Here is a 27,101-nt window from a genome sequence, read left to right as displayed (position 1 = left end):
GATCGCAGGGGGCGCAGTTCGTAAATCGAGGCACACTCGGTTTCCGAGGCACTGATTTTGCGAATGTTTTGCTCGTCTTGCAAAACACTCGCAAACCGGTGCACTAGTAAACCGAGGTACCACTGTATATATATATATATATAAATAACTTTTTTCAAGGGTTATTTTATGTGTTGATGTCCTAAAATGTGTGCATTTTTACAAGACGATAGAATGTTGCCGAATAACATAAAGTCCTCTGTTAAGTAGAATCAGTATGATCAACAACTATGTAATTTGCAGATATAAAGTTCATGAAAATAAATATAACTTAAGCAAGACTCAAAACAAAAGTACACATCCCAATAGTTACCTAATATTGTTTTTGTCTGCAACTCTGTTTCCAATGATACCTAACTACATGTATGATTGGATGTAACTCCAGGCTTAAGATCATTTATATGTGAGCGTCACTCTGCAGCAGTAGTAGTTTTAAGTGTTGGTTTTGACAATGTTTATTTTGTCTTTGTATTCAATTTCTTGTATGGCAGATATTTTCTCTCAATATTTTTGTGCATCTTTTGTACTGCAGCTCCAAGTGAAGATACCCTCTAGTTTTGCATAAAGCATTATTTTTAACTTTGTTACTAATGTTGTTGACTAATTTAAGATGCATGTTTTTTTCATTATTTTATCATATTGGTTTTATTTAGCTACATTTTTTATGCATTCATTTCATGTTTTTTGTACTGTAGACTCCTGATGCAGGCCGTGTGGGCCAAAACATGTATGTGTCGAGTCTCTAAGTAAATAAAATTGACAGAACACAGAGGTCACCTTCACTGTTCTTTCTTTGGGTATAAAAAGGATCCATAAACAACACAAAATGGATTAATATTTCGAGATGAATGCTAAACATTGCAGAATCACAGATAGATGCCAATCAAGCATAAAAGGGGGGAGAAATCACTAGATATCTGTCAAAAATGGAGCAGAGTAGACAAGAGGTAGACTGGGTGATCAGGGCATTAGAAAGCAAGAAGAGATGACCTGCTCATGACCTTACATAAACTTTATTCTATAGCTGACCCCCCCAAATAAATAGTCCAGTGGTTCTTCCTATACCTTTTCAGCCTGATTCCAGATCTCTATTTCACCAAGAAAATTCTCAGGTCTTGTAGAAAGATGGAGTTGGAAGGTAAAACCAAACACAGCATAAACTGCCTGCAGGAACTGAAGACAGCCTTTAATCTCCTCCTCAATCTGCAATGCAAAAGAAGAGAAAGATTCAGTTCTTCCTCTTTCCTTATACAGTTCCTTATAAAATTTTGCTAATTCTGCCTTAGCAAGAACCCAGTTCGGTTTCTAAAAGCCATAAGCATGTTACATAGTAAATAAAGGCACACAACAGAAGCCCGTTATTCCACAGTGATTATGGAAGATCCAAAGAAAAAAGAAGCTGTGGAATCAATGTTTTTGATACAAAAGTTTATTGATCACCATAAAAGACAAAGCCATCCACCTCAATGTGGACGACTTTGTCTTTTATGGTGATCAATAAACTTTTGCATCAAGAACATTGATTCCACAAAGTAAATAAACCCACACTAAAAACGTCACTGTGCAGGTTAAATCCAAAACCCCTAACTTTCCCTTCTTCTCTCTCTTTGATCTCCCTCCCTTTTCCCTATCCCAAACATTCTGTAGTATCAAACATACTGATATTGCAAAATATTTATTGATCGGCCTCCATCTTATTAGTACAAGAAAAGGAAAATCAGCCATTTTATGGTTTGGCAAAGATGGCCTTAGCTTGCAGAAAAACCTAAGGGCATGCTAAAACCACATTTTCCTGCATCTTTGTAAAAGGGCCGCAAAATGTATAACTATTTTCAGTTCTCTTTGTCCATCTTACTAAGAGGTTTTTCTATGTTGGTGGTGAACCATCTTGTCTTTCACATGCTCTCCAGTATAATGATGATTACCACTCTCACCTTTAGGCTTAAGTTCACCTTTCTTTATCCATTCCTGTGTCTGATTTGATTGCCTTGAAACTGAAGTAACTATGTCCTGCTTTATTTGTGCTTTAGAACAGTGTTTCTCAACCTTTTCAAACCAAGTACTCCCTAAGCCAGGGGTCTCAAAGTCCCTCCTTGAGGTCCACAATCCAGTCGGGTTTTCAGGATTTCCCCATTGAATATGCATAAGATCTATGTGCATGCACTGCTTTCAATGCATATTCATTGAGGAAATCCTGAAAACCCGACTGGATTGCGGCCCTCAAGGAGGGACTTTGAGATCCCTGCCCTAAGCCTAACAAATACTAACCAAGTACCCCCCCGCCCAAGCTCCACCCCCAACTCTGCCCCTGACCTGCCCAAACTCCGCCCAGTGGCAATTCTTATGTTCATATACACACAATATAATCTTATTAATACATAATGGTAACCACAAAATTATAAATGCAGAGAAAATGTTAAATTATCATTTATATACAGGGGAGTTTCAAAGAGGTCAAGGCAGATGACTTTAAAATATGCAATGTCACCTCAGTAACAACTATAGAAAAATAGACAAATATAGTGCAAAATATAGACAGCAGATATAAATTCTCAAAACTGACATTTTGATCACTAAATTGAAAATGAAATCATTTTTCCTACCTTTGTTGTCTGGTGATTTCATGCATTATGTCTGGTGACTGTGCATCCAATATTTCTTTCTTTTTGCCTCCTGTATGCTTCCTCTCCTCCAGACCTCATCCCATTCCCCAACCAACATCGCTCTCTGTCCCTTCATGAGTCCAACTTTTCTTCCTCTCTCATCCCCAGATCATGTGCAGTATTTTTCACCACTGCCCACCAGCCTCATGCCCATTTCTCCTTCTATAACCCCTCTCCAACACCATGCCACATCTTTCCCTCCATCACTATGCCCAACATTCTTCCCCCTTGCATCCCCTTCAATTTATCCCTCTGTTCCCTCTCCACCACCACAGCCAACATTTCTCCCGCTCATCCTTCTATTCCCCATGCATCTCTTCCTCACTCCTTTCTCTCTCTCTATGCCCAATTTTCCTCTTCCTTTCCCCATGTGATTCATCTCTTTCCCTCTCACTCAAACGCTCAAGCCCAACAATTGTCCCTTTCTATTCTCTCCCCTCCCGCCTATGTCCCAAGTTAGTGCCCCATTCCTCCCTCCCTTGTGTCCCACGTTCATGCCCCCTCCGTTCCTTCTGTGTCCCAAGTTCTTGCCTCCTCCCCATCACTGCCTTCCAACCTTTGTCCCTCCCCTTCCTCCCTCCCCTGAAGCTGACCTGCGCCAAAGCCTGCCTGTCTCCCGCTGAAGCCACACCAATTCCTCCCTGCCGATATGCTACATCCACCCCCTCCCCCCCCACTGCCACCCAAAATGTTCAATGCAATCATCCCCCACCACCGCCACTACTCCGGAAAAAGGAAGGGCCAAGCACATGCAGCAATTGCATGCTTCCAGCCCACAAACCTTTCCCCTGAAGTCAATTCTAAAGTCAGAGAGAAGGTTCCGGACCAGCCAATCGCTGTTAAAATTCTTCCCGAGATCCACTAAATTACAAATACAGTGGTGCCTCACACAACGAACTTAATCCGTTCCAGGAGCAAGTTTGTTATGTGAAACGTTCGTTGTGTGAAACGCGTTTTCCCATAACAATACATGTTAAAAAAAATAATTCGTTCTGTAGCATAAAATATGCTAAGATGACATAAAAAAAGATAAATTTTTGGTTATTATTTTTATTTAGATACATCTAAAAACATAATTGTTTTTTAAAACAACACACATTTTTTAAATTTAAAGACAGACTAAGTAGAGTCTAATTTTACAGTGAGAGGGCAGAGTCTCAGCGGCAAAAACTGGGACTTAACTGTTCATTTTTTTTTTTTTTCTACCGTGTTTCCCCGATGATAAGGCAGGGCCATCAAATAAGACAGCCCCCCCTTTTTAGAAAAAAATGTAAAATAAGGCACCCCCCCGCAAATAAGCCACCCACCGATACCTGCGCTTACCCGAATCGGGTGGTACGGTGGGTGACTCCGTGTAGTCCCTGGCACCCCCGACACGATCGGGGCAAGAGGGAGCTCAAGCCCTCTTGCCCCCCCGACTCCCCGACACGATCGGGGCAAGAGGGAGCTCAAGCCCTCTTGCCCCCCCCGACTCCCCGACACGATCGGGGCAAGAGGGAGCTCAAGCCCTCTTGCCCCCCCGACTCCCCGACACGATCGGGGCAAAAGGGAGCTCAAGCCCTCTTGCCCCCCCGACTCCCCGACCCGATCGGGGCAAAAGGGCGCCCAAGCCCTCTTGCCCCGCCGATTCCCCAACTCCCCGACAATATCGGGCCAGGAGGGAGCCCAAGTCCTCCTGGCCACGGCGACCCCCTAACCCCACCCTGCACTACATTACGGGCAGGAGGGATCCCAGGCCCTCCTGCCCTCGACGCAAACCCCCCCTCCCCCCAACGACCGCCCCCCCCCAAGAACCTCCGACCGACCCCCAGCCGACCCGCGACCCCCCTGGCCGACCCCCACGACACCCCCAACCCCCTTCCCCGTACCTTTCTGTAGTTGGCCGGACAGACGGGAGCCAAACCCGCCTGTCCGGCAGGCAGCCATCGACGGAATGAGGCCGGATTGGCCCATCCGTCCCAAAGCTCCGCCTACTGGTGGGGCCTAAGGCGCCTGGGCCAATCAGAATAGGCCCGGGAGCCTTAGGTCCCTCCTGGGGGCAGGGCCTGAGGCACATGGTCGGGTTGGGCCCATGTGCCTCAGGCCCCGCCCGCAGGAGGGACCTAAGGCTCCCGGGCCTATTCTGATTGGCCCAGGCGCCTTAGGCCCCACCAGTAGGCGGAGCTTTGGGACGGATGGGCCAATCCGGCCTCATTCCGTCGATGGCTGCCTGCTGGACAGGCGGGTTTGGCTCCCGTCTGTCCGGCCAACTACAGAAAGGTACGGGGAAGAGGGTTGGGGGTGTCGTGGGGGTCGGCCAGGGGGGTCGCGGGTCGGCTGGGGGGGCGGTCGGAGGTTCTTGGGGGGGGGGGCGGTCGTTGGGGGGAGGGGGGGTTTGCGTCGAGGGCAGGAGGGCCTGGGATCCCTCCTGCCCGTAATGTAGTGCAGGGTGGGGTTAGGGGGTCGCCGTGGCCAGGAGGACTTGGGCTCCCTCCTGGCCCGATATTGTCGGGGAGTTGGGGAATCGGCGGGGCAAGAGGGCTTGGGCTCCCTTTTGCCCCGATCGTGTCGGGGAATCGGCGGGGCAAGAGGGCTTGGGCTCCCTTTTGCCCCGATCGTGTCGGGGAGTCGGGGGGGGCAAGAGGGCTTGAGCTCCCTCTTGCCCCGATCGTGTCGGGGAGTCGGGGGGGCAAGAGGGCTTGAGCTCCCTCTTGCCCCGATCGTGTCGGGGAGTCGGGGGGGGCAAGAGGGCTTGAGCTCCCTGTTGCCCCGATCGTGTCGGGGAGTCGGGGGGGGCAAGAGGGAACCAGGCGGAGAGAGGGCAGTTAAGCGCAGTGCCTGCGCGGAAGGATGCAGCTCGGGCGACTTCGTTGTGTGAAACGAAGTTCGTTGTACGGATCAAGACATAAAGTTCGTTGTGCGCAGCGTTCGCTGTGCGAGGCGTCTGTTATGCGAGGCACCACTGTATCTAAAAATCTAACATAATTAAAAAAAATAAAACTGTAGTCTTTATATTAAAATATTAGTTATTTATATGACTTTCAGGTCTCCAATAATTATTTGGTGTTACCTATACTATTTGGGCATTATTACCATTCGAATGACTAATTCTTCTCAAAATCTACTAACAAACCTCTCTTAGTCTGACTGTTGAAACCACTACAAAATGCATCCTGCTTAACTCCACTGCTTATACACAGCATGTCCATACAGCTTCAATTTGCACACTTTTTCTCTACCTGTTCCATAGTACAAAAGATATGAGCATCGTCTTGCTGGAAGCGCCTAACTCGGGTCAATCCACTCAAAGTCCCAGACAGTTCATTACGATGGAGGACACCAAAGTCTGCAAATCGAGTAGGCATTTCCCTCCATGACCGTGGGCGATGAGCAAACATTAAACTGTACAATATAAAAATTCATAAGCAATAAACTTAGGTCTATTATTCTTTATATAATATTCATACAATGAACTACCTTTCTGGACAGTAACCACATTCTTACGCAAAACAGATAATTGGAATCAATTCTGATTTTTAACAGATAAAGAAAAATTATCTCAAGATATCATTAGCTTTAATAACAGCAGTGCAAAAATACTTCTTTAGACAGTTCAGTTGATAACTAAAGCAAATCACAGCGAGAGGAGGGATGCACTGTGTATTACCTCCTGAATTAATGAGAGTGTTAAAAGCTTTTAAAAGAATTATTTACACATTTCCATTAACTTCTGTTAAGTGGGTATGCTAGGCCACTATCAATATGTGCAACCAGCCACTATTGTTAAATCGATCAAGTCATGTATTAGTTTGTCTTAATGGCTCTAACATCAAGGACTATCTAATACTGCATTAAACCACCCTTAAGGGTGTGTTTATCAAATGTATGGATCTTCAGGCTGCAATTGGGTATGTGACACCGGTTGCTTTGTGCTTCGTCGGTCCAACCTTTATTAATTTTTTATATTTATCTCCTAGTTTTTTCAATGACATTTTTTTGTGTATAAATCATTTTTTTATATGTAAACCTTTCTATTTCATCAGACAATCACTTAGCTTATAGTGAATCTGTTCTGTCTTCACCTCACTATAGCTAAGTCTTCCAGTCTCTTCTCATACTTCTTTTGGTTCAAACCCCTTACCATTTTTGTCACCTTCCTCTGGACCATTTCAAGTCTTTTTATATCCTTCACCAGATATGGCCTCCAAAATTGAACTCAATACTCCAAGTGTGGCCTCACCAATGACCTATATAGGGGCATCAACAACTCCCTTCTTCTACTAGTTATTCCTCTTTCTATACAGCCTAGCATCCTTCTGGCTACAGCCACCGCCTTATCACACTGTTTAGATGCCTTTAGATCCTCAAACACAATCAATCCAAGGTCCCTCTCTACATCAGCGCTTATCAGCCTCTCACCTCTCAGCACATAAAGTTCCCTCAGATTTCTACCCCCCAAATGCATCACTCTGCACTTCTTCACATGGGAACAACCAAGGTGAAAAGAACCACAACGACAGCACTCAACTTCAGAAAAGGAAACTACAAGGACATGAGGAAAATGGTAGGAAAAAAGCTCAGCAACAGCTCAGGGAAGGTGAACACCGTAAAGGAAGCCTGGACACTGCTTAAATGCACAGTGCTCGAGGCACAAGACCTGTACGTCCCAAAGTTTAGGAAAGGGTGCAAAAAAAATCGAACTAAAAACCCAGCATGGATAACAACTGCAGTTAAAAAGGCTATAAGCGACAAGAAATCATCCTTCAAGAAATGGAAAAAGGAACCAACAAGGGAAAACCAGGAAGAGCACAAAAGACACCAGAAAGAATGTCATCAAGAGGTCAGGAAAGCAAAGAGAGAATATGAGGAAAGACTGGCAGGAGAAGCAAGAAACTTCAAACCCTTCTTCAGGTATGTGAAAGGGAGACAACCAGCCAGAGAGGAAGTGGGACCACTGGATGACGGAGACAGGAAAGGAGCGATACAGGAGGAAAAAGAGATAGCTGACAGGTTAAACAAATTCTTCTCGTCAGTCTTCACCAGAGAGGACACAACCAATATTCCGGAACCCGAGGAGATTATAAACGGAGAACAAGATGAAAGGCTGGTAAAACTAGAGGTGAGCAAAGAGGATGTCCTCAGACAGATAGACAGACTAAAGAGCGACAAATCACCAGGCCCGGACGGCATCCACCCAAGGGTACTAAAAGAACTGAGAAACGAAATAGCAGAGACACTTCGCCAAATATGTAACCTCTCCCTAAAAACAGGGGAGATCCCAGAGGACTGGAAAATAGCAAATGTCACGCCCATCTTTAAGAAGGGATCAAGGGGTAACCCGGGAAACTACAGGCCTGTGAGCTTGACCTCGGTTCCAGGGAAGATGATGGAAGCAATGGTAAAGGACACAATATGCGAATACATAGAAAACCATGGACAACTGAAGGCGAGCCAACATGGCTTCTGCAAGGGAAGGTCATGCCTCACGAACTTGCTGTACTTCTTTGAGGGAATAAACAGCCAGATGGATAAGGGGGAATCCATAGACATCATTTACCTTGACTTCCAAAAAGCCTTCGACAAGGTACCTCATGAACGGCTACTTAAAAAGCTGTGGTACCACGGGGTGCAAGGGGATATCTACCGATGGATCAAACACTGGTTGGCAGGCAGGAAGCAGAGGGTTGGAGTAAAAGGCCAATACTCTGACTGGCAATGGGTCACGAGCGGAGTTCCACAGGGGTCAGTGCTGGGACCTCTACTGTTCAACATATTTATTAACGATCTGGAGGCAGGGACAAAATGTGAGGTTATCAAATTTGCTGATGACACCAAACTCTGCAGCAGGGTTAGAAACACGGAAGACTGTGAAGACCTGCAAAGGGACCTAACGAAACTGGAAGACTGGGCAAAAAAGTGGCAAATGAGTTTTAACGTAGAAAAATGCAAGGTCATGCATGTAGGGAAAAAGAACCCGATGTTCAGCTACAAAATGGGGGGAACACTGCTAGGGGTGAGTAACCTTGAAAGGGACCTGGGGGTGATGGTCGACACAACACTGAAACCATCGGCGCAATGTGCGACAGCCTCAAAGAAAGCAAACAGAATGCTGGGCATCATCAAAAAAGGTATTACAACCAGGACGAAGGAAGTCATCATGCCGCTGTATCGCGCAATGGTGCGCCCGCACCTGGAGTACTGTGTTCAATACTGGTCACCGTACCTCAAGAAGGACATGGCGATACTCGAGGGAGTGCAGAGGAGGGCGACTAAACTAATAAATGGTATGGAAAATTTTTCATACGCTGACAGGTTAAAAATGCTGGGGCTGTTCTCCCTGGAGAAGAGGAGACTTAGAGGGGACATGATAGAAACCTTCAAAATCCTTAAGGGCATAGAGAAAGTGAATAAGGACAGATTTTTCAAACTGTGGGGAGCCACAAGCACTAGGGGTCACTCAGAGAAACTGAAAGGGGACAGGTTTAAAACAAATGCTAGGAAGTTCTTTTTTACCCAGAGGGTGGTGGACACATGGAACGCGCTTCCAGAGAATGTGATAGGCCAGAACTCTGTACAGGGGTTCAAGGAGGGTTTGGATAGGTTCCTGGAGGATAAGGAGATAGAGGGGTACAGATATAACTAAAGGTAGTTTATAGAAATAGGCAGAAACCACTTCACAGGTCACGGACCTGATGGGCCGCCGCGGGAGCGGACCGCTGGGCGAGATGGACCTCGGTCTGACCCAGTGGAGGCAACTTCTTATGTTCTTATGTTCTTAATTGCCAGATGTTAGACCATTCTTCTAAGTTTTGCAGATCCTTTTTCATGTTTTCCACTCCCTCCGGAGTGTCCACTGTGTTATAAATCTTGGTATCATCTGCAAAAAGGCAAACCTTATGTTCTAACCCTTCAGCAATGTCACTCACAAACATATTGAACAGAATCAGTCCCAGCACCGACCCTGAGGCACTCCACTATTCACCTTTCCCTCCTCCGAGTGAATTCCATTAACCACCACCCTCTGGCATCTCTCCGTCAACCAGCTTCTAATCCAGTTCACCCCTTTGGGCCCTAATTTCAGCCCATGGAATTTAAGAGCCTCCTATGAGGAATCATGTCAAAGGCTTTGCTGAAATCTAAATAAATTACATCTAGCGCACGTCCTTGATCCAATTACCTTTAGTAAACCCATATTGCCTTGGATCTTGTAATCCATTATATTCTAAGAATTTCACCATCCTTTCCTTCAGCAATATTTCCATTATTTTTCCAATAACTAAAGTGAGGCTTTCCGGCCTGTAGTTTCCTGCTTCATCTCTGCAACCACTTTTGTGAAGAGGAACCACATTCGCTCTTCTCCAGTCCCGCAGAACCTCTCCCGTCTCTAAAGATTTATTGAACAAATCGTTAAGAGGACCCACCAGAACCTCTCTGAGCTCCCTCAATATTCTGGAACAGATATTCCTGTCCCATAGCTTTATCCACTTTCAGTTTTTCAAGTTGTTCATAAACACTTTCTTCCATGAACAGTACAGTATCCACTCAAAAGAGATTTTTTTTTAAAAGGATGATTTATTTTAAAAAAAGGAGATCCAGGCACTTTGAGATAAACATACACATTCCACTGGCTTAAGTATTTCATTTACAGTACTCCCTTGAGATTTGTGGAGGTTATGTTCGCGGAGTGACCTTGAATGTTGAAAAACTGCGAATATCAGAAGAGTACTGTTATCGGTATTCCCCCTCCTCCTCTCTTGCTCCGGCCCGAACAACGGCGCTTACCTGGTCACCTTAGTCGGCAGCGTCTCAGCTTTCAAGTTGCCGGTTCCTGTGCACTCAACCTCCTCCTCCACATAACCCCACATGGGAAACGCGCTCCAGGTTTCAGCGAGAAGAGGCTGACGTCGGGAGTGATGTGATCGCCATGTTGGTGGTGGGAGGAGGGAATTTGTAGTTCTGCTTTCCCCTCTCACTGCTTTGTGGAAGGGTACACGGGAGGCAGGTGGCCAGGGAAAAAATAGAGCTTTTCCATTAGTCAGTCATTTGCATTATTTTCTGACCGAAGAGGCGGTCAGAAAATACCGCAAATGACTGAGTCCGCGAATTGCCGACTACGAATTCGCAGGGGTGTACTGTATTTATTTTAAAGATTTCTATTCTATATAAAACCTATGCGGGTTACAATAACACAAATATCCACCATCTTGTTTTATTGTGGGATACAGGCTATAAAAACCTGCCCAACACTGTCAGCACATTTTAAATTATTGGAGTTTCCATGAAAGCTCTCTCCAGCCTGTTCAAACCGAATTGCCATATAAAGGACACAGACCATGCAAGTCTGCCCAGTACCGGCCTTAGCTCTTCACTGGCAAAGTCGCCATCTAAGAACTATTCGACTCATCAATCACACATACAAATATTTAAAATGAATGGTATGATAGGTGGGTGGAGGGAGGTTTTTCTTTGGTGGGGGTATGGTTGTGTTCTACTTTGAAAATTGTAAGTGTTTGTCTTACTTTTGTTATTTTGACTTCAATAAAAATTATTTGAACATAAAACGAATGGTATGAAAAAAAAACAAACCCTTAAATGGTTCCATGTGTGTTTGATGAGTCGCATGGTGCTTAGATGGCAACTCTTCCTATGAAGAGCTAAGGCCGGTACTGGGCAGACTTGCATGGTCTGTGTCTCGTATATGGCAGTTTGGTTTGGATAGGCTGGAGTGGGCTTTGACGGTAACCCCAGTAGTTGGAACCTAAGGATAGTGCTGGCAGACTTCTACTGTCTACGTCCAAGAAATACCAAAGAAAGGCAATTTAATCATGAATTAATGAGTGTGTTAGGCAGACTAGCTGGACTGTTCAGGTCTTTAACTGCCATCATTTACTAAGTTGCTCCTTGAAGTACTCCTGGCAAATTCTATGCAACTGCACAATGCCGAATGCTGCACATGCTGTGCAAAATTATGCACAAACCTTCTGTTCTGCCCCTGTTCCTTTCTCTTCCCCTACATGGGTCTAGCCTCTCTACCTCTGACTGACAAACCCCCCCCCCCACCACCACCATCACCATCACACACACACACACTGAGATCCGACATACCTACAGCCTCCCAAAGAAGCAGCAATGGTGGCAGATGGCTGGCAGAGGCAGCGCTGTGAACAGGTGGTTCATAGTTGGCCCTGCCAGGGCCTTCCCTCTGCTGCATCACTTCCTGTAGATGGATGATGCGGCAGAGGGAAAGCCCCACAGGGCTGGCTGTGAGTTGCCTGTTCACAGCGCTGCCTCTGCCAGCCGGCTGCCCAGGGAAGCCCACATGTATGTCGGAGTGGGGTTGGTCGGTCGGAGAGGGGCCAGACCTGTGTGGGGGAAGGGGAATAAATGCTAGATCACAATTGGGGGGGAGGGAAAGAAGGGAACATGGATGCTAGGCCCATGATGAGGGGGGAGGAAGAGAAGGGGACATGGATGCTACACCTGCAGGAAGAAGAGAAAAGGAGAGGGTTGGGGACATAAATGATGGACCAGTATGTAGAGGGGAAACAGTATGGGAAGGAAACCCAGGCCAGAAAGGAGGGTGAGCTGCTTGATCGTACAGAGAGAGAGATGCCAGACTATGGGGAATGGGGAAGGAATTCACGGTGTAAGTGAGAGAGGTGGCGAGTGGGGTTAGGGGACATGGATGCTGGACATGCAAGGGGGAGTTCGGGGTGGTAAGAGAGGAAGAGAGAGTGACCAAGACCAGAAACAGGGTGGGAAGGGAATAAAAGATTCTTAGCCAGTGGAGAGAGGGAGAGAGAGAGATGCCAGACTATGGGAGCCAAGTAGGGGATTCAGGGTGCAAGTGAGAGAAGAGTGGGATTTAGAGGGAGAGAGAACTGCAGTTGGAGTAAGAGAGGGAACTGAAGCTGGAACCAGAGAGAGGAAAAGGCAGGAAGGACTTTCAGGATAGGAGAATTCTACGCAAAACACTACAAATAAATTTTGCAGATTTTTGAAATATTGTGCACAGAATTTTCAAAAATTTTGCACAAAATTCCACCAGGAGTACAGAAGAGTGGAGTATCACAGCAGATCACTGTTGTGAAGACGCTGGTACAGCATGGCTTAGAAAGGAAGAATGCGGCAAATCTTCATACACAAGAATGAGTTCCTCATTGTGCTTTCTGGCAATTGGTTACAGGCTGCAGCATTTTCAAAGGACTCCACACACAGGCCACAATCTGAGAACCACCAATCTGGAACTTATTTGTTGACCTTTATTTCTGAGTTCACTAACAATACAAACACACACACACAAAACAAGGCTCCATAAAACATATCATATTATCCAAACATTAAATCAATTCAAACAGAAAGAACAAAACCAATTATGAGCTCAGGGAACACACTCAGTTTAGAGTAAGGCAAAAAGTACAAACCAATGTCCTGGGCAGTTCATAGGCTTAAGTGCAAAAGTCTCCTTCTCAACACTGAAAGAGAACATGTTCTCACTGTAATGTTGCCAGTGGCCTGAGGCTTCCCACAGCTTGCTATTATATATGTTAGGAGTAGTCACTTCAGTAAAATTACGTTTGTGATATTCATCCTGTAAACAAAACATATTCATTACAATGGTGGCATTCCTCAAAATACTGCCTGTGCATGCTGCTAGCCAAGTGTAATTTAAATTCTGCCGAAACTAAATGAAGTTGAAATGGTCCAGTAATTAATGGTTTGAGAATTGGGCCAAGAACCCAGGAAGCCAGATTTAAATCCCACCGACATCCCTTGTGGTCTTACTCCTGGGCAAGTTACTTACCCTGCAATGTGTCAAGTATAATTTATTTATTCATTCAATTTTTTAGCCCGTCCTCCTAGAGGAGCTCAGAATTGGTTACAAATCAGGTACTCAAGCATTTTCCCTACTTGTCCTGGTGGGTTCATAGTCTATCTAATGTACCTGGGACAGTGGAGGATTAAGTGACTTGCCTGGGGTCACAAGGAGCAGTGTAGGGTTTGAATACACAGCCTAAGGGTGCTGAGGGTGTAGCTCTAACCACTATGCCACATTCTCCTTTAATCAAGATTGTAAACTGTCTAGGGACAGAGAAATACCTACTCTACCTGAATGTAACTCGCCTTGAACTAGTGAAGTCACAATTGCAGAGGACACAATGTGTGACAATGGAGCTCATCTTCAAAGCACTTAGATGCAAAAAAGGGCCATATTCTCTATATAGCGTCTAATTTAATTGCTTTAATTGGCTTTAATCAATTAAAACCCATTATAAAAAAATAGGTACTGCTAGGCACCTCCGGGATAGGCACCTACAGCAAGGTGGCTAGCAGTGCCTAAGGTCAAAGTAGGAGTGGTTAGGGGCAAGGATGCCCTTAGGTGCCCCTAGGTCCATTAAAAAAAAACACACAAAAAAAAAAACTTAGGCACCAGTAATGTACATAAGAACATAAGAACTGCCCTCTCCTGATCAGACCTTCAGTCCATCAAGTCCGGCGATCCGCACACGCGGAGACCCAGCCAGGTGTACACCTGGCATAATTTTAGTCACCCATATCCCTCTATGCCTCTCGTAAGGAGATGTGCATCTAGTTTGCTTTTAAATCCTAGATTGGTGGATTCCGCAATTATCTCTTCTGGGAGAGTGTTCCAGGTGTCCACCACTTGTTGCGTGAAGCAGAACTTCCTGATATTTGTCCTGGACTTGTCCCCCCTTAGCTTCAGTCCATGTCCTCTTGTCCGTGTCACATTGGACATTGTAAATAATTTTTTTTCCTGCTCTATTTTGTCGATTCCTTTCAGTATTTTGAAAGTCTCGATCATATCCCCTCGCAGTCTCCTTTTCTCAAGGGAGAACAATCCCAATCTTTTAAGTCGTTCCTCGTATTCCAAGTTCTCCATACCTTTTATTAGCTTTGTTGTTCGTCTCTGCACCCTCTCCAGCAGTTTTATATCCTTCTTTAGGTTGGGAGACCAATGTTGGACACAATAATGTAGGCCTTTAAAACCATGGCCTACATTATTTATTTATTCATTCATTCATTCAATTTTCTATCCATTCTCCCAGGGGAGCTCAGAACGGTTTACATGAATTTATTCAGGAACTCAAGCATTTTTCCCTTTACCAAAGCCGATTCTGGTAACGGTGCCCAAGCGCAATTGATAGGCAGCTGGCACCATTTTTGAAGGCACTGTTAACAGAATCTGGGCCACACAGTGCCATAGGTTTCTATGGCACTCTGTGTATCTAAGTGCTTTGAAAATGAGCCCCTGTACTTTAATGATTGGATCTTGTATAAGGAAGACTACATTCTGAAAACAAACTTGGGGGCAAAACTTCCTACCTGACAATAATCTGCTGCAGGAAGGGCCTCAGTCGCACCCCCTCTCCCAAGTTTTCCCATATAACATAGCATAGATTCTTATATACCGCAACTACCTCACAGTTCTGTGCGGTTCACAAACTGAGAAATACTAACCAACATGGTATGATCACAACATATTAATCAAAATATCTGCCAAATATGTTTTCAACATTTTTCTGAAGGCCAAATAGGAAGTAGAAAATGATATACGAATGCTGACTTGTCTCTCCCACATAGCCGCCTGGTATGCTAACATTTTATCAAAGAATCATCTATAAACATATCCCTTTATTGATGGAAAGTCAAAGAATCGTAATTCGCATAAATGTTTTCCGTTTACGAATTTGAAATGGTCAAAAAGATAACTGGGTAAAAGTCCATTCAAAGCTTTGAAACATATACAACCGAACTTGAAAACCACTCTAGCTTCCATCGTCAGTCAGTGTAATCTTTGATACTGCGATATGTGATCGGTTCGTTTCAATCCAAAAATTAACTGTACTGCAGTATTTTGAATGATCTGCAATCTTTTTATGTTTTGCTTAGAGATCGAAAGATAAACTTAAAATAAGAGACTGTACCAATAATTTCAATGAAAGAAAAGCACAGTTACTTACCGCAACAGGTGTTATCCAGGGACAGCAGGCAGATATTCTTGACTGATGGGTGACGGCACCGACGGAGCCCCGGTACGGACAATTTTAGAGTGATTGCACTCTAAGAACTTGGAAAGTTCTAGTAGGCTGCACCGCGCACGCGCGAGTGCCTTCCCGCCCGACAGAGGTGCGCGGTCCCCAGTTAGGATAAGCCAGCTAAGAAGCCAACCCGGGGAGGTGGGTGGGACGCAAGAATATCTGCCTGCTGTCCCTGGATAACACCTGTTACGGTAAGTAACTGTGCTTTATCCCAGGACAAGCAGGCTGCATATTCTTGACTGATGGGTGACCTCCAAGCTAACAAAAAGAGGGATGGAGGGAAGGTTGGCCATTAGGAAAATAAATTTTGCAAAACAGATTGGCCGAAGTGTCCATCCCGTCTGGAGAATGCTTCCAGACAATAGTGAGATGTAAAAGTATGAACTGAGGACCAAGTAGCAGCTTTGCAGATTTCCTCAATAGGAGTGGAACGGAGGAAAGCTACAGATGCTGCCCTAGCTCTAACTCTATGGGCCGAGACCGAACCTTCCAGTGTCAGTCCGGACTGAGCATAACAGAAAGAAATGCACGCTGCAAGCCAATTTGACAACGTATGTTTAGAAACAGGACGTCCCAAGTTATTCGGATCAAAGGACAGAAAGAGTTGGGGAGATGATCTGTGGGGCTTAGTATGCTCTAAATAGAAAGCTAAAGCCCGCTTACAGTCCAAAGTATGCAGAGCCTGTTCTCCAGAATGAGAGTGAGGTTTCGGAAAGAAGACAGGCAGAACAATGGATTGGTTGAGATGGAATTCAGAGACAACCTTAGGGAGAAACTTTGGATGTGTACGCAGAACCACTTTGTCGTGATGAAAGACTGTGAAAGGTGGATCAGCAACTAGTGCATGTAGCTCACTGACCCTTCCTGGCAGAGGTAAGAGCAATAAGGAAGACCACTTTCCAAGTGAGAAACTTGAAAGGAGCCGTAGCCAAAGGTTCAAACGGAGGCTTCATTAAGGCAGAGAGAACCACATTGAGATCCCAGACTACAGGGGGTGCTTTAAGAGGTGGTTTCACATTGAAAAGACCCCGCATGAACCTGAAAACCAAAGGATGAGCTGAAAGGAGTTTTCCATGAACTGGCTCATGAAAAGCAGCAATAGCACTGAGGTGGACTCGGATGGAAGTAGACTTGAGACCATTGTCAGACAAAGAAAGAAGGTAATCCAACAAGGTCTCCACTGCAAGGGATGTGGGATCATGATGATGAAGAAGACACCAGGAAGAAAATCATGTCCACTTCTGATGGTAACATTGTAGAGTGGCCGGTTTCCTGGAGGCATCTAGAATAGAACGAACGGGCTGAGACAAAAGAGTATCCTTCGAAGTCAGCCCGAGAGATACCAAGCTGTCAGGTGCAGAGACTGTAGGTTGGGATGTAGAAGGGTCTGCTGATGTTGTGTAAGCAGAGAATGAAACAGTGGAAGAAGCATAGGCTCCCTGGAACTGAGTTGAAGGAGAAGAGAGAACCAATGTTGCCGAGGCCATCGTGGAGCGATGAGAATCATGGTGGCCTGTTCCCTCTTGAGCTTGAACAAGGTTCGTAACATGAGAGGTAGCGGAGGGAAAGCATACAGGAACAGATTGGACCAATCCAGGAGAAATGCATCCGCTGCCAGACGGTGAGGAGAGTAGAGTCTGGAGCAGAAGAGGGGCAGCTGGTGATTGTGAGGAGCTTCAAAGAGGTCTATCTGAGGAGTGCCCCACTGAGCGAAGATGGACTGTAGAGTTAAAGGATCGAGAGTCCACTCGTGAGGCTGGAGAATTCTGCTGAGTTTGTCCGCTAAGGAATTCTGTTCTCCCTGAATGTAGACAGCTTTCAGGAATAATTGGTGATCTGTGGCCCAAGCCCAAATCTTCTGGGCTTCCTGGCACAAGAGGAGAGAGCCTGTCCCACCCTGCTTGTTGATGTAGTAATCGCAACTTGATTGTCTGTGCACAGCAGGAGGACTTGAGGAAAGAGAAGATGTTGGAAGGCCTTGAGGGCATAAAACATCGCTCTGAGTTCCAGGAAATTGATGTGATGCTTCATTTCCTGGGCTGTCCAAAGTCCTTGAGTTTGGAACTCATTCAAATGAGCCCCCCAGGCATAAGGGGAGGCGTCGGTGGTGATGACAAGTTGATGAGGAGGTAGATGGAACAGAAGACCTCTGGAGAGATTTGAGGATATCAACCACCATTGTAGAGTCTGACGAAGAGATGATGTCACAGATATGTGTCGAGAGCAAGGATCCGTCGCTTGGGACCACTGGGTAGCTAGGGTCCACTGAGGAGTGCGCAGGTGAAGACGTGCGAAGGGTGTGACATGAACTGTGGAGGCCATGTGACCCAAGAGTATCATCATTTGCTTGGCAGAGATGGAACGTTGTGGAAGCACCTGCTGACATAGAGATTGAAGAGTTTGAAGACGGTTGGACGGCAGGAACGCTCTCATGAGGACTGTGTCCAGCACCGTTCCAATGAATTGAAGTCTCTGAGTGGGGATGAGATGAGATTTGGGTAGATTGATCTCGAACCCCAGAAGTTGTAGAAACAGGATGGTTTGGTTGGTGGCCAGGAGTACTGTCTGAGATGAATTGGCCTTGATTAACCAGTCGTCCAGGTAAGGAAAGACCTGAAGGTGGTGAGAGCGTAGAAAGGCAGCCACCACAATCAGACATTTGGTGAACACTCTTGGAGAGGAGGCAAGACCGAAGGGCAGCACCTTGTATTGGTAATGACAATGATTGATCATGAAGCGGAGGTACTGTCTGGAGGTCAGATTGACCGGTATGTGAGTATATGCCTCTTTGAGATCGAGGGAGCATAGCCAGTCGCCTTAATTGAGAAGAGGGTAAAGAGTGGCCAGAGAAAGCATCCTGAATTTCTCTTTGACCAAGCATTTGTTGAGATCGCGAAGATCTAGGATGGGTCTGAGATCTCCTGTTTTTTTGGGGACTAAAAAATAACGGGAGTAGAATCCCTGCCCCTTTTGATCTAGAGGAACTTCCTCTATGGCATTCAGAAGGAGGAGGGATTGAACCTCTTGAAGAAGGAGGGAAGACTGAGGAGTGTTCAAAGCAGACTCTTTTGGCAGACTTTGGATAGGAAGAGTCTGAAAGTTGAGAGAATAGCCGTGGCGGATGATGTTGAGGACCCACTGATCCGAGGTGATGATTTCCCAACGGCTTATGTAAAAAGCAAGGCGTCCTCCTATGGGTCGTGGAAGAGGGGCAGATGGTACAACACTGGCTATGCCCTGGAGAACCAAGTCAAAAGGGTTGGTAGACCTTTGTGGAGGAGGAGGCTTCACCTGTTGTTGTTGTGCTGGCCTAGGGGTTTGCCTTTGTTGTTGTCACTGACGCCTAGGCTGTTGAGGAGCCTGTGGCAAAGGACGAGCCACATAGCGGCATTGGTAGGCCGATTGCTGCCGAAAAGGCCGGGCTGGTGGGGTCTTCTTTTTTGTTTTGAGGAGAGTATCCCACTTACATGGCCACCGACATGGCCGTGGCTCGAGAGATCAGCTCAAATGTGTCGTAGATCGACCGGACCATGAATTTGCGAAGTTGTAGGAGAGATGAAGAAGTTTGGCAAAAGGCAGATCTCTTGCGGTTAGGGAGGTACTTTTCAAAAGCAGTCAGATTTTGTATGAGATGCTTTAGATAAAACGAGAAATGAAAAGCATAATTCCCTGACCTGTTAGCCAACATCGCATTCTGATACAACCTCTTGCCAAATTTATCCATGGCCTTACCTTCTCTGCCAGGAGGGACTGAGGCGTACACACTAGCTCCCGTGGATTTCTTTAAAGTGGATTCCACCAAGAGATACTCATGTGGAAGTTGTGGTTTGTCAAAGCCAGGAATGGGGATGACTTTATATAAGGAATCCAGTTTACGAGGGGCTCCTGGGATGGTTAAAGGCGTCTCCAGATTCTTGTAAAAAGTCTCTCTCAAGATATCATGGAGAGGCAATTTCAGAAATTCCCTTGGAGGCTGGTCAAAATCCAGTGCATCAAGAAACGTTTTGGATTTTTTGGACTCAGCCTCCAAGGGAATAGAGAGAGAGTCACACATCTCTTTCAGAAATGAGGTGAAAGAGGTTGCATCTGGCTTAGAGGACGGATCCAAAACAGAAGGATCCTCGTCAGCCGATGAACACTCCCCCTCAGAGAGAAGAGGCTCTTTGGAGTCACCCCACAGATCAAGATCCCTAACTTGGAAGCTGCGATCCCGGGACTCCGGTGTGGAAGGTTCCAGGTGTCGAGTTTTGCGAGTCGACTTACCCAACCTTAGAGAAGCGGTACCGGGAAATGTTAAGGGCTGTGTTGGTGCCGAAGTTTGCACAGCCTGGTGTAAGGACCTCGGTTCCGGTGCTAAGATCGGCATGGATACCGATGAAGCAGAATGTACCGGTACCGACAAAGTGGATGCAGAGGAGGTAGGCTCCGGAGTAATCTAAGGAAATACTTTTTTACAGAAAGGGTGATAGATGCATGGAACAGTCTTCCAGAAGAGGTGGTGGTGGAGACAAAGATTGTATCTGAATTCAAGAAAGCGTGGGATAGGCACGTGGAATCTCTTAGAGAGAGGAAAAGATAATGGTTACTGCGGATGGGCTTTTTGGCCTTTATCTGCCACCATGTTTCTATGTTCATGCTTTACAGGTTTCTATCTGAAACTGAGATGGGTGTTCTGATTTGTAAATACATAAGGAGCAACCCAGCATATTTAGTTTCAAACCCTGGGAAGTAGTTTCCTTGTTGCAGGAGTGCTAACATAAAAACATAAGAAATGCCTCTGCTGGGTCAGACCCGAGGTCCATCGTGCCCAGCAGTCCGCTCACGCAGCGGCCCAACAGGTCCAGGACCTGTGCAGTAATCTTCTATCTATACCCCTCTATCCCCATTTCCAGTAGGAATTTGTCCAATTCTTTCTTGAACCCCAGTGCTGTACTCTGCCCTATTGCGTCCTCTGGAAGCGCATTCCAGGTGTCCACCACACGTTGGGTAAAGAAGAACTTCCTAGCATTTGTTTTGAATCTGTCTCCTATCAACTTTTCCGAATGCCCTCTTGTTCTTTTATTATTAGAAAGTTTGAAGAATCTGTCTCTCTTTACTCTCTCTATGCCCTTCATGATCTTGTAAGTCTCTATCATATCTCCTCTAAGTCTCCGCTTCTCCAGGGAAAAGAGACCCAGCTTCTCCAATCTCTCAGAATATGACAGGATATATTCAAGTTGATATATTCAAGAATTAAAAAGTCAGGGAGAAGAAGGGCCTTAATGTTTATTTTCATGTCTAAGTGGATTTTAAATCATAGTTTGCTAAGTGTTTGATATCATTAGTACAGGTCTCTCAACCCAGTCCTTAAGAAACACCTAGCCAGTCAGGTTTTCAAAGTATCCACAATGAATATGCATGAGACTGATTTGCACACAATGGAGGTAGTGTACACAAATCAATCTCATGCATATTTTTTATAGATATCCTGATAGCCTGACTAGTTGGGTGTGTCTTGAGGACCGAGTTGAGAGCCTCTACATTAGGATAACAAAATATGTAAACTGACACTCCAGGAAAGCAAAAAAGCTGAAAGCTATCGCAAGAAGCAGATTTATAAACTGACAATAAAAAATCTTACAAAAATAAAAAGATGGCTTACCCTTATGAAGTCTATGAGGGTATTGTAAATGAAGGCACCTCTGGGAAGGAAAAAACAGCTCCCCGGACTCAAGTCATGGAAGAAGAAAAGTTCTTGTTCCTAAAATTAAATTCAGTTTCAGTTACATATTTCCTTCAAGCTTCACAGACACTGTAGAATCTCAGGCTCTTAAGGGCCTTGAAAATCCTCAAGAGTCCCAAGAGCAAGTGGGTAATAGCCATGAAGACCAACCCATCTTCTCTCATCCAAACTCAAATATATAGATTCAATATAGTGCAGGATAGAAAGTCTATAGCAGGGGTGTCCAACCTGCGGCCCTGTGAAGTATTTTGTGCAGCCCCAGTCGAGGGTGATGCAGTGTTTTCTTCTGTTGCCCCTGGGTGTTTACCGTCTTCCTGGCTCACTCCTCTGTCTTGCTGCAGCGTTTGCGCAGTCCCAGAAATATTTTTTTCGGCCAATGTGGCCCAGGGAAGCCAAAAGGCGAGACACCCCTGGTCTATAGGGATAGGGACTTGTATACCGACTTTTTGTAGTTACAGAACCACATTTAAAGCAGTCTTACATACAGATACTCAAGCATTTTCCCCATCTGTCCAAGTGAGCTCACAATCTGTCCAATGTACCTAACCTTAGAAATACTTCAAAGGACATTTAAAATAAAGCTTGTATACACATGAATTTTAATATTATTGTCTGCTGCTGTGGATGACACGACAGATTTTATATAAACACACAGAGATACAGGGGTACCATATTACACAGGGAAGTAGAACAACAAAGGATTAAAAAAAAAACCTAAAATATGAAAATATGTGTATATCTACTTTCTAACCAAAATAAACTATTCTTATGCCTGGTTACAAACTATTTTGGACAACATGTAATTTATCTGTGGCAAACTTATCACAATCTAATAGCTGACCAGAACACTACCCAACCAATATCCATCAGGGTTGCCAGCTGGCTTCAGAGGTACAGAACCGTCCTGCTTTTACCTAGCCTGAAGTTTTACTTTTCATAAAGAATGCAAAAGAAAAATCAGAGCTGCAATTATGTAAAACCAGAACTGGATCAACCTAATCTGGAGCTGGTAAGCAAACCCCTCCTCTTCCTTGGTCCCTTCTCCCTCCCTCCATAAAATAACACTGGCAACCATACTTACCCTCCCAATTTTCCTATGATCACGATTTCTAGCCTCTTCTTGAAATTTTTCCCATTCCTTCATCATTTTAGTGTCAGGAAAAGAAATTCCATAGATTCTCTGCAGTGTCTCCATATCTGACCTGCCCTCCCAATACGTGGATGAATTCTGATAGTTTAAAAAAAAACCAAAAAAACCCAAAAAAAACCACAATCATCATCAACAAAAATACAACATATTTTCTTTTCATTTCAGTTGTATTCTACGTCCATTTGGAACAAACTACTACTGCACAAAAGAATCCCAAAATGAGATAAATAAAATTTGCCATGATTATAATCCTATATGGTGTGGCAGTACCATGTATAGGCAAATTTTCCCTTTTAAAAATCAACCCAGGAAGATATGCCTGCAGAGTCCTGCACAGCTTTTTCTGCGGGTACTTCTCCCTTGAAAATATTGTCTACAGATTTGAATATGTAAACATATGCATAAAGATTTCTCTCCCTCAGGTCTGCCTACTTTTTACCTGGCTGAAGTACACATTGATCCCCACATGTACATTTAGCCAAGCAAGAGCTGGGCAACTTTCAAATAATCAATTAATCCGGGTAGATTGCTTCTAAAAAATGCCCTCTAAAGACAACACAGGGCATGACACCACAAATAATTATTATGTAGTATGTTCAATATGCAAGATTGTATCCTTACCTTATATATTTTGAAGGCCTTAATTTTGCCAGTATGCCTCACGTGTGGGCCTTTACAAAGATCAATCAGAGGGCCACACCTATAAAAGATGCCATAAGCATAAGCAGATAAAGACCTACATGGTGAATCCATAACATAACCATACTCTTGTATACCGCTAAAACTTTGCAGCTCTGTACGGTTTACAAATAAAGAAGACTGCGCATACGCAGGGATATAACAGTTCAGATGCTAAAAGTTTTGCTTAAAGAGACAGGTTTTTTAACAATTTCCTGAAGTTAAAATAGGAAAAAGAACTGGAAATCAGCTTACAAACGCTGTTATCCCAAATAACTAGATAAACTCCTAGTATACAGTATAAGACATGAGCTGTCCTTGCCATTTTCAGGGCACAGACCATAGAAATCCACCTGGCACTGGGGTAATTTTCAGCTACTGGATTCCACTGAAGTCTGCTCCAGCCTATTTAGCCATAATCAGCACACAGACCACAGATATCCGCCTAACAATAGGTTTATTTCTCAACTACTGAATTGGCCAATTTGTTCTGATTCCATTCTCTTTCCTTTGTGCTCATCATTTTCATCTCCATCACCTCCAAAGGGCGGACATTCCAGGCATCATCCTCTCCATGAAAAAGTACATTTTTTTTATTTTAACATTTTTTTATTCCATTTAAAAACCTAAGTGGATTACAGCGATAACATATATAATATTATTTCAATACAACAATATAATATCACAACTGTCACATTCTACAGACCCAATATTGGGTTTCAAAAAAGGATTGGATGACTTCCTGAAGGTGCAGGGGATTGAAGGATACAGATAGAGGGTAACTATACAGGACACTAAAATGAATAGGGAATACATGATTTAGGTAAAGGATCACTTACAGGTCATGGACCTGGGAGACCACAGCGGGAGCGGATTGCTGGGCACGATGGACCCCTGGTCTGACCCGGCAGAGGCAATGCTTATGTTCTTATGCTTATGTTCAAATCAAAAGCAGACAACATATAGCATGTCTACAAATATGCTCTAACAATTGAGTTTTTAAAAGTTTCTTAAAAGCTTTCAAGTCTTGACAGCACCTCAAAGAACCAGTTAGTGCATTTCATAACTGTGGAGCAGACACAGAGATTGCTGTCATCCATGTTTTTGATAGCGTTCTCCCTGTACATCTTCAAGTGTTAACTTCATTGTAAACTCCGAACTCCGCATTGTAACACTACTCCTAAGTTGAAGACCCAATAACCTCAATTCACAAATGCCATCTCAATAAAAACATGAGTTGGGCGAGGGGAAGATGTCATTTTTAACATGGCAGAGAGAATTCCTCGGCGGACAAGGCCAAAGCAGCTTGTTTAGAGTGCTGCCAGCCCGACACTGCTTTGGATGAAGGTATATAGGTCTCACTTGCGGTCGGCGGAGTTCAGATGGGAGGGAGGGATGCTCAAGGGTTCTTCTGCACAGAGGGATAGGAGGAAGGGGAGGAAAGATGCTGCACATATGGGGGAGAGAAAGGAAAGAGGAAGAATTGGGGTGAAGGAGAGGAAGGGAGAGATGATCTTGTACATACCCTGAAAATAAGACAGTGTCTTATATTAATTTTGGGCCCAAAAAACGCACTAGGTCATATTTTCGGGGAAACACGGTATATACCATCCTCCTTCAAAACAGAACTTAGAGCAGTTCACATAATACTAACAATGCAATAAAACATTAAACTATTACTGTAAAACAAAAGACATCTTCCAACCCAAATTTCTCCTTCCCAAAGGGCAAAGGCAAAGTCACTATTAAATCTCACCCCAAAGAGAAGAAAAATCCCTGTACCTCTGATCATTCCCAAAAGGGAAATCTCCTGTGTTTTTTTCAGTGGCATTTCACAACCTGCTGTGGGCATACATAACAGGAAAGGGATGGATTGCTGGTAATCAATGGATTGAGTGAAAATAAACAAATTATTATCAGTATTTTCAAAGACAACAAAGGATGCATGATTTACCTGTATACTGTTGTAGTTGGTGTGTCAACTTTCTCATTCAGAATTCGACATTTGAATTTGTTGTACTATGGAAAAAAAACACACATACATGATAAGGAAAACCTGAGCTTTAAATCACAAAAACTAGTGATCTCCTATGATGGCTGCAGCTGAACGACCAATCTCACAAATGTCACATATCTTAAAATCTTTCAGTAATTTATATTATCAAACATAGAGGAGAATCCAGGGAGTGTGGGGGGGGAGGTCAGGTTTGGGAATGCATTTGAGAGAAAGGATCTGCAATCTGGGGAAGGTGAGGGGGGAAAGCACAGTTACTTACCGTAACAGGTGTTATCCAGGGACAGCAGGCATATATTCTCACATGTGGGTGACGTCATCTACGGAGCCCCGATGCGGACAGCATTTCAAGCAAACTTGATTGAAGATTCAAGCTTGCTGGCTGCACCACGCATGTGTGCCTCCTGCTCCACTAGAGGGCACATCCCCTCCTCGTGGTCTCGTTATTCAAGTTTCAAGTTTATTAGGATTTGATATACCGCTTATCAAGGTTATCTAAGCGGTTTTTACAATCAGGTACTCAAGCATTTTCCCTATCTGTCCCGGTGGGCTCACAATCTATCTAACGTACCTGGAGCTATAGAGGACTGAGTGACTTGCCCAGGGTCATAAGGAGCAGCGGGGTTTGAACCTACAACCCCAGGGTGCTGAGACTGTAGATCCAACCACTGCGCCACACACTCCTCCCCAGTTCACATATCCAGCAAAGAAACCAACCCCGGGGAGGTGGGCGGGTTGTGAGAATATATGCCTGCTGTCCCTGGATAACACCTGTTACGGTAAGTAACTGTGCTTTATCCCAGGACAAGCAGGCATGATATTCTCACATGTGGGTGACCTCCAAGCTAACTGATAAGGGATGGAGGGAGGTTGGCAATTCAAGAGAATAGGTTATGTAAGACCGATTGGCCAAACCGGCCATCACTCCTGGACAGTGTATCCAGGCAGTAGTGTGAGGTGAAAGTATGAACCGAAGACCACGTGGCAGCCTTGCAGATATCCTCGATAGGCGTGGACCTGAGGAAAGCTATCGAAGCTGCCATCGCTCGGACCTTATGTCCCGTAACTCGACCGTACAGCGCGAGACCAGCCTGAGCGTAGCAGAAAGAAATACAAGCAGCTAACCAGTTGGACAGGGTGCGCTTGGAAACTGGGCGCCCCAACCTGTTAGGGTCGAAGGACAAAAACAACTGGGGGGCCGTCCGATGAGACTGGGTGCGTTGGAGGTGCGTTGCTTTATGATCGGGATATGAAAAACTAATAAACTTGAAACTTGAAACGCCCGCTTGCAGTCAAGAGTGTGAAGCGCCACCTCTCCGGGATGAGAGTGGGGCTTGGGGAAGAACACAGGTAGAACAATGGATTGGTTGAGATGAAAATCAGACACCACCTTAGGCAAAAACTTAGGGTGAGTGCGGAGGACCACCTTGTCATGGTGGAATACCATGAAAGGTGGGTCCGCCACCAAGGCCTGCAGCTCGCTAACCCTCTGAGCAGAAGTGAGAGCGAGTAGGAAGATCACTTTCCAAGTGAGGAACTTAAGATGACACTTATCCATAGGCTCAAATGGAGGTTTCATCAGTTGAGCTAGAACCACATTGAGATCCCAAACCACCGGAGGCGGTTTGAGGGGAGGATGAACATTCAGGAGCCCCTTCATGAAACGGGAAACTAAGGGATGGAGTGAAAGAGCCTTCCCTTCCAGGGGCTGATGAAAGGCAGCAATGGCGCTGAGATGGACTCGAATGGAATTGGTCTTCAGGCCAGAGTGAGATAAATGGAGTAAATACTCCAG

The 27,101-nt window shown here is 44.9% G+C and overlaps 1 protein-coding gene across 1 annotated transcript in view; it reads right to left on the bottom strand.

Moving 5' to 3' along the window:
• The window catches only part of LOC117348656 (threonine--tRNA ligase 2, cytoplasmic-like), a 68,406-nt gene that overhangs the window by 8,714 nt on the left and 32,591 nt on the right, over positions 1-27,101 (bottom strand). Inside the window, exons 7-13 of the mRNA XM_033921007.1 lie at positions 25,247-25,311; positions 23,236-23,314; positions 22,546-22,692; positions 21,384-21,482; positions 13,106-13,272; positions 5,921-6,083; positions 1,105-1,242 (exon numbers count right to left, since the gene is read on the bottom strand). Coding sequence (XP_033776898.1) covers positions 1,105-1,242; positions 5,921-6,083; positions 13,106-13,272; positions 21,384-21,482; positions 22,546-22,692; positions 23,236-23,314; positions 25,247-25,311 — 858 coding nt within the window. The remainder of the gene's footprint in view (positions 1-1,104; positions 1,243-5,920; positions 6,084-13,105; positions 13,273-21,383; positions 21,483-22,545; positions 22,693-23,235; positions 23,315-25,246; positions 25,312-27,101) is intronic.

This window comes from Geotrypetes seraphini, chromosome 14 (genome assembly GCF_902459505.1).
Source record: "Geotrypetes seraphini chromosome 14, aGeoSer1.1, whole genome shotgun sequence".
In the NCBI taxonomy this organism is placed as follows: domain Eukaryota; kingdom Metazoa; phylum Chordata; class Amphibia; order Gymnophiona; family Dermophiidae; genus Geotrypetes; species Geotrypetes seraphini.
The sequence above is the reverse complement of the archived record's forward strand: the minus strand, read 5'-3'. Positions and strand labels throughout refer to the sequence as shown.